At 39.3% G+C, this 20,273-nt stretch overlaps 4 protein-coding genes across 4 annotated transcripts in view; 2 read left to right on the top strand and 2 right to left on the bottom strand.

Annotated features, from left to right (window-relative positions):
- Window positions 1-625: 625 nt before the first annotated feature.
- sdhdb (succinate dehydrogenase complex, subunit D, integral membrane protein b) lies at window positions 626-2,987 on the bottom strand. The gene is made up of 4 exons (XM_033977580.2): window positions 2,879-2,987; window positions 2,005-2,115; window positions 1,678-1,828; window positions 626-902 (listed from the first exon to the last, which is right to left on the bottom strand). Exons 1-4 carry the CDS (start codon window positions 2,925-2,927, stop codon window positions 737-739), a joined length of 477 nt encoding a protein of 158 aa, XP_033833471.1. The 5' UTR covers window positions 2,928-2,987; the 3' UTR covers window positions 626-736.
- A 342-nt stretch (window positions 2,988-3,329) lies between these two features.
- Window positions 3,330-4,408, top strand: timm8b (translocase of inner mitochondrial membrane 8 homolog B (yeast)). Its single transcript, XM_033977065.2, has 2 exons — window positions 3,330-3,532; window positions 4,064-4,408. Exons 1-2 carry the CDS (start codon window positions 3,431-3,433, stop codon window positions 4,229-4,231), a joined length of 270 nt encoding a protein of 89 aa, XP_033832956.1. The 5' UTR covers window positions 3,330-3,430; the 3' UTR covers window positions 4,232-4,408.
- A 1,151-nt stretch (window positions 4,409-5,559) lies between these two features.
- On the bottom strand, window positions 5,560-9,975 carry il4i1 (interleukin 4 induced 1). Its single transcript, XM_033977363.1, has 7 exons — window positions 9,957-9,975; window positions 9,351-9,571; window positions 8,268-8,380; window positions 7,867-8,068; window positions 7,549-7,617; window positions 7,314-7,450; window positions 5,560-6,325 (listed from the first exon to the last, which is right to left on the bottom strand). Exons 1-7 carry the CDS (start codon window positions 9,973-9,975, stop codon window positions 5,560-5,562), a joined length of 1,527 nt encoding a protein of 508 aa, XP_033833254.1.
- Window positions 9,976-14,345: 4,370 nt separating this feature from the next.
- The window catches only part of LOC117380393 (sorting nexin-19-like), a 29,297-nt gene continuing 23,369 nt past the window's right edge, over window positions 14,346-20,273 (top strand). Inside the window, exons 1-6 of the mRNA XM_033977198.2 lie at window positions 14,346-14,448; window positions 15,668-15,921; window positions 17,212-17,406; window positions 17,684-18,859; window positions 19,573-19,768; window positions 20,110-20,210. Of these exons, the coding sequence (XP_033833089.1) occupies window positions 15,718-15,921; window positions 17,212-17,406; window positions 17,684-18,859; window positions 19,573-19,768; window positions 20,110-20,210 (1,872 nt within the window). The 5' untranslated portion in view covers window positions 14,346-14,448; window positions 15,668-15,717. The remainder of the gene's footprint in view (window positions 14,449-15,667; window positions 15,922-17,211; window positions 17,407-17,683; window positions 18,860-19,572; window positions 19,769-20,109; window positions 20,211-20,273) is intronic.

Raw genomic sequence — 20,273 nt, forward strand, 5'->3', positions numbered from 1 at the left:
CCACCTGTCAACAGAAACTTAGGACGTTTGATTCAGTGTAATGGAGAAACGGTCAATCTCTATCTTATTGGGCTTTAATTAGGAGGAGTATAATTTACAGTTTTAAACAGATTACACTGCATTTGTGCCATGGTGGGAACACAAAGCTACGTTTACACTACCCTTGGAAAAAAGGCAAACTATAAATAACGTTCCATAATGTTTGAACAGAGAAGCATATTGTGCGTCTATGATAAAAAGTACAATAGCAAGTACTAAAATACTGCAAACACAAAAAGGTGACCATGGACAAAGTCAGAATATCATCTATGTAAGACCTGAAGGAAATTATGAGATTTATGAAAAAACAAGCAACAGATTAATTTGTGATGACGCAGTGGCAGTAATGGGACTTTTCTGTTGAACTTAATGCACATGAACCAGATGATGATCACATGGATCACAATCCAGAGTGGAAGCCAGGGGATTGTTGTTAGATAGCTGCTCTGCCACATGTAGGAATGAAGATAATATGTGAACCAGCTACTACTGTAAGTCATGTATGCACAGAAAACATGTGAACATTAATGTACAGCAGCAACTGATATATCAGTATAACAATTATTACACCTCTGAATCGCTGTCATGTTTTCAAAATAATATATATTTATAACAATTTACATAGAATCCCTGGTATTTTTACAATGAGCCAGGACATGAGCGCTCCCCTCCCACGGCTTCCTGTCCACAGTCTTATTTATTTGCTCCATAGCAAAGCCACAGCTTTACAGATGCCCACGTCGTGGTAGTTGAAGTAGCAGAGACCTGCAAAGGTGACAGTGGAGAGAAGGAAGAGTCCTGCATTGGCCATCTTGATCTTTGCCTCTCCGTGAACATAGTCTGTCAACACCTGTCCAATCCCCCTGTAAAGGGAAGATATTAGTACAGTGTACAACAAATGCTGCTTTATTTTCCTTTGGGCCAAATACAGTATTAAATACTGTATTGAAATAATCACAGCCGCATCCTAACCCAGGGGATGTCCTAAAGCGCTGTGACTTGAGGCCCACATGACGGGGACTTCTGTCAAGCACTTTAATGCAGAAAGTACCATCAGACTGAAGGATAGACCCTGCTTTGGAACAGTCGTAAGAACATAAACGATGATGCAAGAGGACGGCAGCTTTTCCTTAAGTCGAGTAAGGGTCATCAGACAGACCAAATTTCTCTAGAGAGAATATTGTAGCATGTGCGGCAAACAAAATCTTGTACTAAGTATAGTGTTCAATGAAATAGACAATTGCACAGATCAGCTACAGTGCAACAGTAATGGCAGCATCAATGTTGTTAACTGTACAATACAACTGTGCTGGAGCAGTTTCCACAGACACATGACTGAAGAGGTTCGGTTTGTGTTATTACTTTTCTCTGGGTTCAGCCTAAAACTGTTGCACTGCCAAAAATGTGTTTTTAAACAAGACAATTAACAGGACCATTTCACTAGAGAAAAAAAGCTAAATGGGGAACAGAAAGCTAAATACAGGTTACTGCTGTCCACTTCGGCCATGACTGAGAGTCACAGTCTTATCTCAAGTTTCACGGGGCACTGTGGAAAGTTGAGACGCATTACTAAGCTACTACTTGGAGGAAATTGGTGGACGTTGACCTATAATTACGGCTGTTTGTCGGAGATCTTACCAGTGCCCATGCAGAGTGAGGGCTGCAGCCAGGGAGTAGTCCATGACCGGACCAGGGTGAAGGTAGGCCACAGGGCCCATGGCCAGTAGCACGATGCTCAGGACACGCTCTGCTGTCCAGTGCATGGAGGCAGCTTTAGAGCCAGAGCCCGCTGTGGAGGAGAGACAAGGGCTTCACTTCATGCTTCACAATAAAGAGCATAGTTTAAATGTATTTAATGTCCTTGACTCTGGGCATTAAATTATATAGCCAAAGTAATTATCCTCTGGGTCACACCTACAGTATTTTAACAGTTTTTACAGTGATTTCTGTCCATGTTCCACTCACCATATAGAGCCTGAGATGCATGGATCTTTGCTGTGAGCTGGTATGGCTGCTCCTGGTATTTGTGTGGCACAACCAGAGGCCTGGCCAGCAATGTGGTTTGGAAGAACAGAGCTGAAGAAAACAAGTCCAAAGGTCACCCATTACAGAAAGAATTGAGTTTTTACGGACTAGATAAAAATAAAAAAGAATAGAATTTATTTAAACAGAATTAATCAAACTATGTGTTATAACACACAAATAATGGCAGCCAACTTAATAAACTGAACTAAAATATAATCTAAGTGTGATTTAAAACACATTACAAGGAGCAACTTATACAGGCATAATATTAATAAATGATGAAAACTAATTTAACATGTGATGTCATCCTTGGAAGGCTGTCAGATCCACATTGAACAGAAGAGGGCGACATGGAGCACTACCTTAAATGAACTTTACCTTTATCAGTATTAGCACTTTGCTCATTGACTTTGAGAGCTACATGAGCCAAAAAAGACTACATCTGAATCAAAAAGACTACCTTTACTAACATATTTTAGCATTTATGAGGATAAATCTGTCTGATGTGAAGAGTTCAAGCTTGTACGTCTCGCCATGTTATGTACAATCATTAAAAAAGACTATAAACATCTGTCAGTAATGGACCATGTATGTTTATCTTCTACTCAAACAAGTCGTAAACAGATATTAGTTATGACTTGATCAACACAAGGGCGGTGAACTTGAGACAGTCTGATGCATCTCACTCTGCTCCTATGATTTCTTATAAGACACTGGGACTTCTACTAAACGATAATGATAAAAACATACAAATAAACGCACAGACTTCTGGATATAACACCAAAAGACAGGGCAAACACGAGATATAACTTACGTTTTACTCCTCTGCGACATACAGAACTCAACCTGACGATGGACGCCATGATGGACAACCCAACAAGGTCACTGGCGTTACCCGGAAGTAGTTTCTGAGCCAAAGAGGTCCAAAGATCTGCAGTGTTGCTCAAGATAACTATATACCTCAAGCTAACAAAAATACGAGTAAAATTTGTCCTCGTAGTTGGAGATAAAAAAAGAAAAAACTACTTAGCAGGCAGTTTTCTATATAATATTACTGAATATTTGTCGTACCTGTTTACAGTTTGTTAAATGTCTAACGAAATTAACAGAAATAGAAGGGCTTAAACTATCTTGATTAAAAGTCAAATATCTGCGTAAACGTCACTTCCTGTACGTGCTCTTTCCGCTGATCTACAAACAACTGGAGTGAAGTTCCGCCCGCGTGTACCGTGTATTTGGAGCTTTCCAGTTTATTACACATCAGGAGTGTTTCGGTACTGCGGCATTCATCTGCTCTCAAACCCGAAGGTCACTTATTAGCAGATTATTACCGGTAACGGTTTTATTAACGTTGTGTAGAATCACTATGGATAATTTTGACAATTTGAGTGCTTCGGAAAAGGCAGAGGCGACGGAGCTGCAGCGCATGATCGCCATCGAGCAACAGAAAGCTCAGTTTCAGGCGCAGGTTTGTGTTATAAACTGCTGTTAGCCTAGCAGCACATGCTACACGAATGTGGCTCTGCTGAGACCTGTGTGCTTTTATATCACCCTGTCTAAATGGATCATGTTTACATTTATGTCACTCTGTCTAAATGGATCATGTTTACATTTATGTCACTCTGTCTAAATGGATCATGTTTGCATTCATATCACCCTGTCTAAATGGATCATGTTTGCTTTTATGTCACCCTGTCTAATTAGTTCATGTTTTGATTATTTTGATTGGTAAATGTTTTAGAGTTTCATTCTATCCACTCCTGTCACTGTATAGTTTCTCAGATCAGATTTGTAAAAAAAATAAAAAATCATTTCTATCCACCTTAAATTTGAGGAAAATACATTTTAACCCATAAAATATGCTGTTTAGTTATCTATAGTTACTTAATTTACTTGCCCTGTTAATAAATTATAAATAAATTAATATATAAAAAAAAATTATATATATATTTAAAAGAGCTTTTATTTACTTGGCATTAAACACTGACTTCTGTTTCAGGTGCACAGTTTCACAGATGTCTGCTGGGACAAGTGTGTGGACACCCCAGGGTCAAAGTTGGACTACAGGACGGAGACGTGCCTCGTGAGCTGTGTGGAGCGATTCATCGACACCACTTTGACCATCACAAACCGTTTCTCACAGATGGTCCAGAAAGGAGCGCATTAACAATGGACTAAATCTGCTGTGATAGGAGTTATTGGACAATTTCTTTCATAAGTTGCATGTAAAATGTGAAGATTCTATTGTGTGTTTATGAGAAACATCCTTTAATTATGGCATACACAGCCCCTGTAGTTATCCATGTCAGAGGAACCGCAGTGATGGACTAGAATCCAATCTTCATCTATTCACTCTATTATTGTGGTGCTAAATAATAAAAAGAAAAAGAAAGTACAGGTAGAAACCTTTTTTTTTACATTTGAATTTAGATTTAAAATACTAAAAACATTATTGATATTTGTTTTGGGACATTGGATAAGTACATAAAATATTTCACAGAGAGCAAGAAATACATTAACAATGGTTCTCAAAGTTTTCATACCAACTACCACCTAAGATTATATTTGGTTTTCTGAGTTAAACCAGATCTAAACCAACATCAGACCTAAACTAGGATTTAACCATGGCACTGTTTCAAGAAGCAAGTTTAGGCCAAATTCAGACTTTCTTAACCCTGAAAAGATCAGTTGCACTTAATAAGGCTTAATAAGGGTTTAGTGATTTGTTTATACTTAGGACTTATTTTACTCAAATGACTTACAAGCCTGAGCTTTTATCTCCTTCTGCACTTAAGTGTGTTGGAAAGTGCACTTCATTAGATTCATGGATCATACTTTATTCAGTTTAATTCATGTTCCCTTTTAAATTTTGATTTATGCAGGAAGCATTTTAAAATTAAACAAATTAAATGTGCTCTTCCACTTTTGTGTTATATTAAATCTGAACGATGCACAGTCACATGACTTCCTGTCCCTCCAATGCTGCGTTCACACCGGGGCATCAAGAACGCGCTGGACGCCTCTATTTGGACGCCTCCTCTGGTTTACATTTGCCACGTAGAATCCTCTTTTCTGGGATCCATTGATAGATATTTAAATCTTGTGTCTTCTAACCTCAAGGTTTACTCCTTCTGAGTTTTCTAACTCTGCTCCAAACGTGTTTAGTGAAAACTGAGTTGTCTGTCTCAGGGGAGGTTAACTCTTAAACCTAGAGTTAACTGAACTTCCTTTGTGAAATAGGACCCACGTCTAAAATCTAAAATCTACACCATAGATAAGATTGTACTAAATAATGATGAAGCCAAAGAAGGACAAAAACAATAGATTTGTCTCTAAATAAAACATACCCTGTGTACCACTAGTGTTACATGTGCCACAGTTTGAGAAACATTATTAATTATAACAAAGAAACTGTCTTTTTCCTGAATTGCTACATCTATCCTCTTTTACGCAGATGAAGAGCCTTTTCATGTCGTCATGACTCCACTTACAGAGCTAAAGTGTTTGGCTGTTAATATTTTGTGCTGCTCTTAGGGCAGACTTCATTGCCGTTTCAATCCAACCATGAGGCATCGATGTGTGTTCCCCTGCAAAGTGCACTCTTCCCTCGCTCTGGAACAGTTCATTGGCATACTCCCCCTGCTGGTAGGGTGTGAAGAGGGCAAATGCACCGAGGCTATACGGGTCCAACCCCCACTTTTTCACCACCCCCCCTGTCCACAGAGGTCTTATGTACTCCCCGTGGATCTTGACTAGGTCCTCCAGCACTACAGCCATCAGCTCGTCATCACTGATGCCTTGGGACAGGGCGGAGTCGTCAGAGCAGGTGTAGGATGCGAGCAGTGCCCCTGCAGTCGTATTAGGGAAACTGTGGCTGGGATAATGAATGAACCTCGATATCTGGTCGGTGATGCTCTTGCCCCCTTTGATGCCCTCCTGCTCCCAAAAGCGCTCTCTGAAGCTGAGAAAGACTTTGGTGCTGCTGGTGTAATGGATCGACCTTAAAGCCTCCATTTTGTCTCCTGAAAGAGGCGGTTGGAAGTCGATGAAGAGAGAAGCTTTAGCTGTGGCTGTGACTAGAGCATAGTCCACGGTGAGGTTAGTGATGGAGCCTGGCCTGAGCCGGTCCTCGTATGTTACTGTGACGCTGCCGCTCGTCTGTTGGATCCTTTTCACTTTGGAGTTGAGGAGGATGGAAGAATTGAGAGTGTTGGCAAAGGCCTGAGGGAGATTGTCAAAACCACCTGCAATTTCAAAATATCTGAAAAATAAAATAAGCAGCAACAGACTAGTGTCAAAAAGGTTTTCTTTTTTCTCTTTTAAACTGTTGCATTGTGCCTTCTATAAATATACCATATTCTTTACATTATCTATACAACAGTTATTAATATGTAAGAGGATAGTAACTGGAGTAACAATGTATGACGGCGTATAAGGGTCACATAAAAATAATAATAAATACACCCCTGCACATGGCTGAGCGTTCCTCTGCAGGACACGGACCATGCTCCGATCTACAGCCAAATACTGGTGTAGGAGTCTTGGCACGATTAATCTTGTTTATCTCTTGGCTTTGGGTTTTCTACTCTTTTTTAGACTTGTTTACGGGCGTGTGGAGCCGTGCACCCAGACATTCTCCTGGAACATCCACAGATACAGAGTGGACATAGACCTCCAGACCCTCGATAAGGAGCAGGAAGGACAGTATGCTGTGTTCACACGAAGAATTTGGGACGAGGGACTGACACCAGTTTCAGCTCTGTGTATTGGACTAAACTGTGACCATTTGGAGACAGAAACAGGACAGATCGATGCATAAAACCAGGGCTGCCCAGTGCACACGGCTCCACAAGCTCAAGGGGCTGAAGTTATCCACAATGAGCACGTTTGAACAGTGATTGTACGCACGTTTAAATCAGCGAAGTGAAGCGGAGCATGGATAAAGATCGAGCTGAGACTCCTTTGGCTCTTTGGTCAAATGAATAATTTTTTGGCTACGCCTCTAATCTGAAAATATTGCAACTTTATTCTCGTAAAACTACAGCTTTTTGTGACTTCGACTTTATTCTCATTAAATTCTGACTTAAATATTAAAATGTTACAACTTTTTTCTCGTAGTTCCCACATTATTTTTTCAGTGTGACCCTTGAGTTCAGTGAGTAGAATTATTTTAGACTTGATTAACAGAATTATATTTGAACCCGACCTGTTGGTAGTTTATTCGACTAATCTGACGTCATTCTGCTTACTCTATATCGTCTGCGATGTCAAACTGCATGTAGAGCATCTCGATCAGAGACGTGTAGAAGAGGCTGTTTTCGTTCAGGATGTCCCCGATCATTCTCACCGCTCCTCGACTCAGGTCCCCCTCGTTCACCAGATACTCCTGCGAGGAAACATGTATGAACCGTTCTGTTTCTGTTGGCTTTTACTAAGAAAAAACACTTCCTCTTAAACACACATTGTCTCCCTTGATCTTCTTACCTTCACTGTGTAGGTGTTATATTTATTTATCATGGCAGCGCAGCCCATGGACTTCAAGTCGTCTCTCACCTGTGAACAAGTGAAAAAGTTTGTATTTGATGTGCACGATCCAGACCTGTCGAGATAAAAATAAATCAACTCTCTGCCGTCACATTGTCATAGATTAACTCACAGACATATGGGACGTGTAAAGTACCAGCATTTTCTTCACGTTTATGGATATTTATGTAACTCATCCTCGTAAAATGCATCGTGGCAGTGCGGCTTGTAGACTTCAGGTCGTCTCTCACCTGATCACGGGTATAAACGTACACTGACCTTCCACAGAGCCTGTTGAAAGAGCTGAGCCGCAGACTTTCCTCTCTCGTTTTCGCCTAGCGTGTAGTTCAGGACACCAGAGTCGTTCTTCACAGCCTTCGTTTGGTGCAGTTTCCCGTTGATCAAATGGAAAGTGTTGACGTCTTCTTGGAGAAAAGGGTTCAGTGGGATTCTGAACTTTGATAAAAGGTTTAGAAGGATTCTGTGAAGGACATAACATTTATTTTAAACACTGAAAACAAAAAAAAAGAAGCTAGAAACGTTATTATCCAGGGGTCAAGGATCGCGGCAAACCTGCAGTGCCTCGTCAGACGTCTGCATTTTCTACATATCGCTTTTGTTGCCAGCGTTTGTACAGTATTTCCTTATTCATATCGCACATTTCAGCTACAATTTCTTACTTGTGAAAGCTGGGGATCCTCATGGCGCCCACTTCTGCGTACCAGCCCTCCCGCAGGTTCCTGAACGTGTCCACCCGACCTCCGATCCTGTTATTAGCCTCGATAATTGTGACCTTAAAGGATTATACATTAAAAACTTCACGGTCACAACACAATTTATTTACAAACAAGGACAGATTTGACAAAAGAAGTGTTTATATATGACATTTGCGTAGTCTCGCATTAGTCTAGGAGTGGTTCATGATGCGATCTGGACAAACTTTAAACTTCTAAGACCTTGTTTAGCAAAAATATACGTCAAATATATCTAGAAAAAGTAGTTTCAACCAGAGAAAGGGGTTTATGAACGTTAAACAAGCCTTAATCGACTCAGAACACTATTTTGGATAAAACTGTGAGCTTTTTGACAGTGATATAAATGTCCAGACTACAAATATATGTTGATACAGAAGTGAGTGAGTCTAGTTTTACATTGCCAGACCAAAAAAACGTCGCAAAACAAATAGATAAGAGCGTCCTGTTGGATAATTACTGCACGGGCGATTGTCTTTTAGCCGCAACAAGTCGGTGCAATGAGCTGCTTCTTATTTCTTAAACAACCACATGGAAAGACACATCCGCTGAAAAGATGTTTGTCTGTTTGAAAAGGGTCAAATCACTGGCGTTGAGCGGAGAAAACATCTGAGGAGATTGTCTGTGTGATCCAGGTCTAAGCAAAGGACGAAGTTTAAATCTGTCAACTGGACAAATTGTTGTAGAAGTGAAGATGTTTGGCTGCTCGTCCAAGCCGCGGCTCAGACTTAAACTCCGTCTTTCGCTGTCTAAGGAGATTGCAGAAATGACAAAAATTTGGTTAAGAACTGTAGGGGACCCATCGTCTTCGAGGAGGAAATGTGGCGGGAAAAAAATGAATGATCATGATCGGGGACGCTTAAACATTTGGTGAAATCAAATCAGACTCAGGGCTGTTTAATAGTGAAAGTCTGAGCATTTCCACACACTGTCCAACAAAATATTAGAGTGTGTGACCTTTTTTTGGGGGGGGGGGTGACTTCTTTTTTGGCCAGGCAGTGCATATTGTACCTTATGTCCGGCTTGCTCCAAAAACATGGCGGCAGTGAGTCCAGCCATGCCTCCTCCAACGACAGCCACATGTCGGGGCGTCCGTGAGCTCTGGAGTCCGTTTTCTACCAAACTTAGAAGGTCGTTGTAGTCTGCGTCCTGGAGACAGTCGAAAAGAGGGTCCCCGGTGCTCCCACTCACTGCAAAGACGACCACACCGGCCAACAAAAACGGCACGGACACTGCAGAAAATGTGTAGGAAGAAAGAAATAAGTGGTCAGAACTGAACTTTATCTAAGGGAATTTTAAGATTACTTGAATTCTGTGTGATGTTCTGTCCTAATTGTTTTTAGATTCACTTTGATAGAGCATTGGCCTATAGAAAATAATTCTTTTATTCCATCATTTGTCATAGAAATGCAAAAAAAAACCCTGACATTTCTCTCTTGGACAGTCAACATTTCTGCTTATTTTTTGTTAAAACCATCAGCATTTATGTAATATTCAGTGTCACTTACTCATTATGATCTATTTCAATTTACCTTCGGTCATTTTTTGAATTTTGAACATTTAAACGGTCTAAATACTTGTCATTAATATGATTTAAAACAGAATTATTGCACTTACAAAACTTGCACAGCGCCATCTTCTGTGCAGAGCTCCAAAGGGAGGGTTTAGTCCAAGTGTCACTTTTAGAAGAATATCTACAAGAAGTCTAAAAGAAATCAATATAATAAATCATTATCATTTTCTGTGACAAAGTAAAAACAAAACATCACATCCAACATCATTTTCCCTGCAGCTATTTCTTAAAAAAAGACTAAATCAGCGTTACTGTCGCTCACCTGCAGCAAAGGTAAAGTCTCATCATTTGCAACAGGCCTAAACATGATTAAGAAAAAATAAGAGCAACTTTAAAAGTCCTTAGAGTCAAATTTAAATGTTCCCTTCTCTGGACACAGCCCTGCAGAGCTGCATGTGTGAAAATGGTGTCACTAAAACAGGGACTCCCCAGGTCGTCCTCAGATATTTTCCCACAGCGGCTCGGACTCACCCACTGTGAACAAATCAGATTAGTGAAGTTATACTCTGCAGCACACCCAGCCTAGTGAGGTTATACTCTCCTCCACACACACCATAGTGAGGTTATACTCTCCTCCACACACACACACACACACACACACACCATAGTGAGGTTATACTCTCCACACACACCATAGTGAGGTTATACTCTCCTCCACACACACACACACACACCCCCACACACACCATAGTGAGGTTATACTCTCCTCCACACACACACACACACACACACACACACACCATAGTGAGGTTATACTCTCCACACACACCATAGTGAGGTTATACTCTCCTCCACACACACACACACACACCATAGTGAGGTTATACTCTCCTCCACACACACACACACACACACACACACACCATAGTGAGGTTATACTCTCCTCCACACACACACACACACACACCATAGTGAGGTTATACTCTCCTCCACATCATCCTCTCATCTTCTTGTTTTTGTTCTTCCTTATTATTTACTTTGTTTGGATCATTATCCTCCACTGATTGGCTGGTCGTTTTCCATAAAATGCAAAAATTACAGTATAAATTTCATGTATAGAGATGCATAACAATTGTACAAGTCCTTCCACTTTTGCATTATAACAATAAAAAAAAAACAAAAAAAACACTAAATTCAGCATCATCAAAACATTATTGTCTGCAGTTATATGGACACTGAAAATCAACATCGTTATAATCATTATCATTATCAACTGACTCAAATCGTGGATTAAACAATATTATTCCTTATTTTACTGTATCCATGACTTTATTTTTAACAAACTGGGCGAACTAAACCTTCTACTTGTTTGTGCCTTTGACATAAATAAACGTTTTTTGTCTTTATCAGAGCTGCATAAGCAAATTTTACTTTTCTGGAAAATAGTAAAAGCCAAAGTAAAATGGTGATGTTTAACTTCCCTCTCAAACCATTTCTTTTCTCTGGCTGTACGACTGTACGACAGACCGTACATCTCCATCTCAAAGACACTAAACACTCCTGAAGAGAGTGAGGGTCAGATCTGAGCCACAGAAAAGAAATGGTTTAAGAGGAGAGTTAAAGAAGCTATTTTTATTAAGAAAGACAATCCTTCCTTGAACAGGAATGGAGGTCTTAGACGTCATCCATCTCCCATCTATAACTCCATCCTCAGACCCCAAACAAACAAAGGAAACAAAGAGAACAATAGAGTGAGCCAGTAGCCCATTTAGGCTGAATATGCTAAGTAGGTCTCAAGCTCAGTTCACACTTAGTGCAGCTCAATAGACTTAACCTACAAACAGAATCATATGTTTCAGTGTAGTTTGCTCCTTCCTGCAGACAGATATAAGTCTGTGTCCCGCAGAAATCTGACCAGAACTGAAGAAGCGTCTTGGATGAGCAGCCAAACAGTTTCCATTTGACAGATTTAACTTTGGCTTTTGTGCATCAGACCTGGACGACTGAGGGATCACACAAACATCTTCTCATGTTCTGGAAAATGTTATGTTCATAATTATTCCACACATTCCACAATCACATGGCCTGATGCGGGTAAACAGCTGTGAACTGGTACAGAGCACTACTACAGTACTACACTACCACAGTACTACGACTACTACTACCACAAAGACACTGGCTGTGCAGTTTTAAAGCCCGACAGCAGGAGTTTGTGGAACACATGACTCCAGAGACAGCGGTTTTCAGAGGTGAGTGACCCTGTTAGTGCAGCCTAGGACACACTGTATGTGTATTTCACCGTACAAAAGCGTAAACATGCACGTTGTGTATGTTTTTAGAGGGCATAAAGGGCATGTGGATGTCCACACTGCCCACGCTCGTGTGGAGCTTAAGGTCGTGCACACATAGATTTAAAACCTGGAATCCAATCGATTGTTTTGATGCTTGACACAAGTGCAGTCACATATCCTCATCAAAACACACACTAGAGTGTGTTTGTTGTCGTTTTAGTGCATTTACCATCAGCACAGTGACTTTGGAAATCTTGGTGTTTGCTGTGATCAGTCTGTACAGACGATAAATACAAGTCTATTAAACTAGTTATTTTCACTGTAGACTCCAGAGAGAATAACTGGTCAACCTCTTTGTCCCCCAGGGGCCTAACGCACAGAGACTGGAGCAGAGGCTTCTGATAATGAGCCTGTCTGTGGAAAGCGCACTGAGAAGCATTAAGAATGTTTTAAACTGAGAAAAGAGCAAGTTAATTTTATATCAGCGAAAAATAAACCAAAAATTAAAAAAAAAAAAAAAAAAAAAATTCCAGTACTAACCTTTAAATCAGTCCCATGTAGACCCTGATGGAGGGACGAAGTCTCTTGTGTTTGGTAAAATGTCTAATCACTAAAGTCCAGACAAAACACCTAAGTCTTTATCCTCTCGTGTCTTAACAGTTCAGTCCTGTATTTAAGTGTCCAGGGTCTTAGGACCAAGTATATGGCTCTGAAGTGATTATGTAATTAAATGTTTGAACTTTACTCTTTGGGGCTGTGGTCTGTGTACAGGTCCCACGTTTGGTCCTAAGGCGTCCTGGGACACTTTATTTATTTATTTATTTATTTATTTATTCTACATCACACATTTTGAGAGATGTTTGGTTGGGAGAATTAAGGTCTTTTTAAAAAAAAAAAATCACCCAAACCAAACAATAGATCTAAAAAAGTGACAAACCAACACAGAAGATACATTTTTATAATTTGATAAAAAAATAATAATAATTAAGTTTTGTGATATACTTTCATAATTATAACTATAAATAAACATCCTCATCCATCATACACTTATAACACCTCACACTGATGTGTTCATCAGGTTTAGGGCCTTTCATGACCATATCCAGTTTCATAAAATGAAAAATATTTGGTATTTCTGTCTGCTTTGTTTTTATTTATTTTTGATTACCGAGTAGTAAATTAAAGTTAAAAAAAAGTATTTTAAAATGTTTTTTTTTTTTTATTAGACCACAAATAATAGAAAAAACTCCCTGTATTGTATTATTCGTTTCAGTATTCCATAACAAAAACACAAATAATGTTATTTGACATTTATATTTAAATATCTGAATAGAAATACCAAATACTTAAGTACAAGTATAAGTACATGAAGCACAGAACATCAAACCCACAACCTCAAGGCTGAAGTGTTAACCACTCTGCCACAATATAATGTGTTTGTTATTTGAATAATGTTTTAAAAAAACTCCCTTCACACAGTTCACCCAACAACAAAAACCTCAGCTTTATAAAAGGTGAAAGACAGAAAGACAGAAAGACAGAAAGGAACAAAGGAAGAAAGGAAGAAAGGAGAGACTTGTGAGTCACATGTCTGCAGTAACCACATAACATGTCATTTCTGGAAATATATACGCAGTATTACAGACTCATATCCTGTGGGTTTGTAATATAAGTACAAATAGGCTGTGCTGTAATACTGTTTTTCCCCCAAAGATACAACCATCATTGTTTGCATTTTACAGTGTTGACCTGTAGCCACTTCTAAATGATACATTATTTTAACATGTCATGCAAATTATAGTAGAATGTTGGCCCAATTTTCTTTTCTTTATGTTTCTACAGCTTCAAAAGGCTTACCTGCTGTGAGTACGCTCATGCTGGATTCTTATCTCTGTCTCATCTTTTCTGCTGAAGATAGGAGTTCTTTTTGGCTTTCAACTTATAAAACATGTCCCTGAACTAACAGGGGTCAGTCATGTTAATGGATAATGTCTCAGCTGCATCTGTCCGTCAGTTTGTGAGTCAGAGACAAATGATGTGTAGCCTAGGCCTGACTTTTTATTTTTACCTGTTTTATTTTAGGTAAATCTTTCTCTCTAAACTAATTCAAATAGTAAACATTACTATTTGTTGGAGAAAAATAAAAAATATACTCATTTTACTTTCGACCAATAGGAAGCGTCTTTGCTCTGCGCTGACGTCACTATACCGGAAGTAAACAGTGGAGGAGACAAACAGAGACTCACGGACTTTGTGACGATCAGAGACAGGCTCACGGGCTTTGAGCTGGATATGGACAGATGAGGTTGGCGATTTTCAGTTTTTTTTAATGAAAATATGGACAGATATTTCAATGTCGCGTCATTTATAGACAAAGAGCTCGTAAAACCGTTTCAGGTCTTTGTGAAACACATCAGCGGTGAACAGAGCGAAAGAAAACAAACGGTACACTTTCATTTATCTCCAAATGTCCAATGAACTACACTTTACCCAAGACTCAATATATTAAGTTCCAACTTAAAACATTAAGATTTTTTATTAGGATGTTTCATCAGTCCAAAAGAATGTGAAGGATGTTAGTGTTAGTGTTTGTGTCAGTGTTAGCCCATCTGTGCACCTCTGCAACAGGCTGATGTTAATGTTTGTGTCAGTGTTTGTGTCAGTGTTAGCCCATCTGTGCACCTCTGCAGCAGGCTGATGTTAGTGTTAGTGTTTGTGTCAGTGTTAGCACATCTGTGCACCTCTGCAACAGGCTGATGTTTGTGTTAATGTTAGTCTTAGTGTTAGTGTTAGCCCATCTGTGCACCTCTGCAACAGGCTGATGTTAATGTTTGTGTCAGTGTTTGTGTCAGTGTTAGCCCATCTGTGCACCTCTGCAGCAGGCTGATGTTAGTGTTAATGTTAGTCTTAGTGTTAGTGTTAGCTATGCAAATTGGCAGGGCTGTTTTGAGCTCATCATTTATCACACAAGTCTCTCGTACTCATGAAAATATCATGCTGATTGATTCATATTTCCATCTTTATTTGGTTGTTTTTATATATATTCACAAACCACTGATTAAATCATTGTTTTAAGCAAACAAATGTGATGTAAGTGTCTCTCCCTTGGCTGGTTTTAAAACAGCTGCCCTACACAGCGAGTGAGACCTTTCAGTGGCTGTCTTCAGTTTTCTTTTTGTCTTCTGCCTTAAAATAAATACTATATTACACTTTTATTACGCAGTTATTCCAGTAATCTTGAAACACAATCCAGACTAAGCTGCAAGCTGTGTTCCTTCCGCTTGGAAACACCCCGTCCTACTTTCTCTCTTGTCTTTCTCTCTTGTACTTTCTCTCTATTTGTCGCAGGATGTTTCATTGCTCATCATACGTCGTGGGGTTTAGATCGATTTAAGAAGTCATTCACTTAAGGATATATTTTATACATATATAATAATTTATTATTTGAAGATGTTTTATCATTGAGAAGACGGCAATAAGAGAAATAAGGATTTGCTGATGATACAATATTTCTGCCATTACAGTTAAAGATGTCTGTCTGCTTCCCCTGACCTGTGCACTCTGGAGCTGAGCCATGGCTGAGGTGCTGGGGCAGAAGAGCTTGCTGGGGGTGTGTGTGCTGGTGGCCTGGCTGGTGCTGTTCCACCTCCTGGTAAACATCTGGCTGCTGTGCGTCTTCACCAGTCTCCTTGTGGTGCTCGGGGGTTGGCTTGGGTCTCAGGCTGCACTAGACTCCAATACTGTCCTTCACCTGGAGAGGTTTATCACAATGGAGCAGGTAAATGTGCATTAAGGTTGTTACATTTTTAAAAAATTTTTTTTGTAACCTTTATTTAAACAGGAAAGTCCCATTGAGATTACTGGCCAAGACAGCAGCACAGTTATATTACACACACACACACATTTCAACACATCACAAAATGGATTCTTAAAAGCAATCACAAATCATAGACTTAAATTCCAAATCTTTCAACATAGATTTAAACTGAACTACTGAAGTCAGTTCTTGTAATTTCAAGACTTTTTGTAAATTATTCCATTCCATTCTGATTTATGTCTATTAGTGTCACAATATTAAAATGTCAAACTCGATACTTAATACTGATTCCATTACCACAATGATAATAAAAGCACTCTTTATTTAGACAGTAGAATGTCATTTTGATCATTAACTTAAATAAACATTAACATTTCTTTTATATTCCTATGTGGCTTATATCTGTAATCCCTCAGTGGTCCAGGTCGGCTCCATAGTGGTCCATGGGTGTGTACTAGTCTATGTGTTTTATACTTGTTCTGATCCAGCTCAAGATCATTTTAAAACTATTTAGGATTTGTTTGTATCGATACCTGCTAAAATGAGAATGTAGTTTTGATGCTAGTTTTAGTATGGATTAGTATTTGATTTTGATACTTGTAGTTGTTTTTACTGTCTCATGGTGCACTTTGAGCTTCTTGCACATGTTTTCCAATGTGTTTTTAACTACAGATAAACAAACCTAACTTATAATATCAAATTTTAATGTTACAATTAATGTGAGAGGAAACTTCAAGATTATCCACAATACTGACACATGATGAAACAACAGTGAAAACAAATGATCTTTCCTACACATAGTTTAATAAATTAAATAAATAACGATCATGGATTAACTGATTAACCTTAACATTCTTAATCTACATTAGTTAACGTTGTTTTTGTCTCTCAGATTAAGCACAGTGCTGTTTTTCATGTTGGGAAAAGCTATAAATCTGTGTGTTTTAGAGAAAGCCAAAGTGAATTTCCTGGGGCAATACATAGTTGTATGATTAAACATAGAAAATCTGACCTAGTTCTTGTTCCAAAGACAAAGATCATTTTTATTGTCCCCAAGGGGAAATATGTTGGTCGACAGTGCTGCACACAACACACGTGACATAAATTATAAGTTCCAGTGGTTTTGTGCTTAAAAGTCACAAAACACTGTGTCAGATTTTATAGTTGACCTCAAATAAAGTGCATATTAGAAACCCGCAAGAGTTAGATTTATTTATGATTGATGATTTTTTTGTTTTGTTTTTTAATCAGATTTCTCCATCTGAAGAGGACGAAGAGCAGCTGGACCAGGAAATCCACAACACAGTGAGGAAAATTATCCGAGACTTTGTGACCTCCTGGTACTCCACTGTGTCCGCCGAGAAACATTTTGAATCTGATGTGCATGATGCTATGATCTATGTGGCCATGGAGCTGAAAAGACGAGCTAGACAAGTGGACAGAAAGGTAAAACAACACTCCGATGAGGCATGTTTTTAGCACAAATGGCAGCTGATAGTAGTGAGATAAGTAAGGGTAATACATCCTTTTTTCCCCTTAAAGTTTATGAATTTGAAAAGAGGCAAATTGTGAGCGCTGCAACTAAATCTCTGAACTTGCCGCTCTTCTTTTTACACCATACTTTACATATTAGATTAGATTATGATTGTCAGGCTCCACCTATATTTAAAAATAACATGGAACTAAATTTAAACTGTGACATATACACTCTATTTCATCGTAGGAATTGACCCAGAGAATATTGGACGTCTTTGGATGCCACTTGCAAGATTTCATAAAAGCCAAACAAATAGTGCCTCAGCAGCAGCGGAGTGTCAAATGGGACAGCGAGAGGGTGTGGCGAGCCTACTCCAGCACCACCCCGCCGCACGTGGCCATGACCAGTAAAGGATTGGAGATAAACTACATGAGAGCGATGGTGGATTTACTGCTGCATGTTTTGGTGCCATCTCCTCACTTGGAAACCCGCAGTGGCCGATTCGTTGTCGGCGAGCTCATCACTTGCAACGTTATGCTTCCACTGATCGATAAACTGTCCGACCCTGACTGGTTAAACCTATTAGTAATCGCGTTATTTGGAAAACACAGCTTGCAAGTGGATGGTACTGAAGAAAATCCAATCCCTCCTTTGCCTACTCTTGAATCCGAACCCTCTCTCACTGAAACTACACTAGAACAACAGCAAAGTACAGATACGGAGGCGGTAACTGATAAACAAGTGCCCAGTAATGCAGAGATGACGCCTACACCAGTGATCCCGACATATTTTGAAATGGATGACTTGGATAGCATGCAAAACACAGAAGATGCCGATGACGAGCCGGCGCAACCCTTTTTGAGGCATTTTCTGAGAGGAAGTAAATCTAATCCATTTTACCAAGAAACCGATTCAGATTTGGACTCACCGTTAACTGATTATCAACAGAGCTCCTTAGATTCGTTGGTTATGATCGGTCAAGATGATGGAATGAGCGACAAGCAGAAAGAAGGTGCTAAAAACGACGTGCTTGACTTAGAAGATGTTTATTCCAATGACAGCTTATGCCCTAAAGTTTTGGTGAATTCGCAGCCTGTAGAAAACAGAAATGGTTGTTTAATATTGAAAACAGAAGGCACAACCAGCAACATCCCGGATATGGAGAAGGAAGGTCTCGTACCACCGTTTAACCCAAGCAGAGAGCTCCTTATAGGGGTGGAGCAGACTGGATTGACGAGCCCGAACGAGCTGACCGCAGTGAGTCCGTCCCAGATGACCTCTCCCCTCGCCCTGTTCAGTTTCGAGCCACTGAGTAGCCCAGAAGGACCTGTGATCATCCAGAACCTGCGCATAACCGGCACCATCACAGCCAAAGAGCACCGCGGCACCGGGTCACACCCCTACACCCTCTACACCATCAAAGTAATGCTCATATTTTACACTTTAAACTGAAGAATAATATGATATCTGGAATTTAAATGTGCACTGTGTAACTTTTCTGGTCGAAGTTAAGGCTTTGAACTTGTCTATCTCCAGGGAGACAATAAGGTGGCAAGACCAGGTTTTAAGTTACATGTCAAATCTTTGGAGAAGCGACCCCTCTCACAGTGAAATAGATGCATCAACGTATTTTTGAGCTTAACAAAATGAAACAAATGTTGAATATGTTTAATGTCTCAGGCCTACTGCAAAGCATTCTAGGCAAATCGATATAATCTCCATGATAAGAAAAGTTACACAGTGCACCTTTTAATAATTACCTTATCTGACTTTCACAAAAATGTATCTCATTCATAAATCTAGTTAAATGTAATAACGTAGTTTATAAAGCAGAGATAAGTGTCTGTGGGTCAAAAGTTGGATATACATTTTGTGCTTAAGCTAATATTTTCAGCATAAAAATATTGGAGCTTTTGAAGAGAGAGCTGTTTGATATTTCTTTTAAAAAAAACAAGGAAGGAACACATTGTAATGGCTATACAACTACCAGTATATATTATTTATTTAGCCTCTGGAATTTTAAGGAAATGAACAAACAGCATGTTTTATTAGCACATTTTGTATTCAGCATAACAAATACAAGTACTCTTTTTTTATTTATTGTTATTATTTTTTTTACATGTGTTATATTTTAGTATGAGACAGCGATGGGTTGTGAAAACCAGGACGGCATACAATCAGTCACTGAAGAGGCAGAAGCACAGGCCGGCTCTGAAAATCCCACAGCGGTTCAACAGATCGCCTACCACATGGTCAACAGGAGATACAGCGAGTTTCTGAACCTACAAACGAGACTGGAGGAGAGGGCCGACCTGAGGAAGCTCATCAAAGGTATAAGAATACGCGAGTGTCAAATGAGGCTGGACAGTTAATCCGATTTCAAGATCGACATTCAGTTATTTTTTATTTTCTATTATATGCATGCTATGGTCTGTTTAATGAAGAGGTCAACTGTCAGTCTTCTGTAAAAGAAAGTTATTTGGAGCAGAATGCAGAAGTTGGGTGTCTATCTTGCTTATATTTAAGAAATAAATGCTTAAAGATGCTTTTTGGTTTTGAAAAGAACCAAAAATCAAGATTGATCAATATTAGGTAGAAAAATAATGCTTATGTTTTTTGCTGTTAATGTATAACCTAAACTTGTATTTAATCACAACATATTGACATTTCAGGGGTGAAGGGCCCTAAGAAAATATTCCCCGACATGCCCTTTGGAAACATGGACAGTGATAAGATTGAAGCCAGGAAAGGATTACTGGAGACGTTTTTGAAAGTTTGTACATTTTTCGTAATTTCACAGGATTGTTATGTTTTTTGAATATTACATTGTTTTTTT

Source organism: Periophthalmus magnuspinnatus, chromosome 13 (genome assembly GCF_009829125.3).
Source record: "Periophthalmus magnuspinnatus isolate fPerMag1 chromosome 13, fPerMag1.2.pri, whole genome shotgun sequence".
In the NCBI taxonomy this organism is placed as follows: Eukaryota; Metazoa; Chordata; class Actinopteri; order Gobiiformes; family Gobiidae; genus Periophthalmus; species Periophthalmus magnuspinnatus.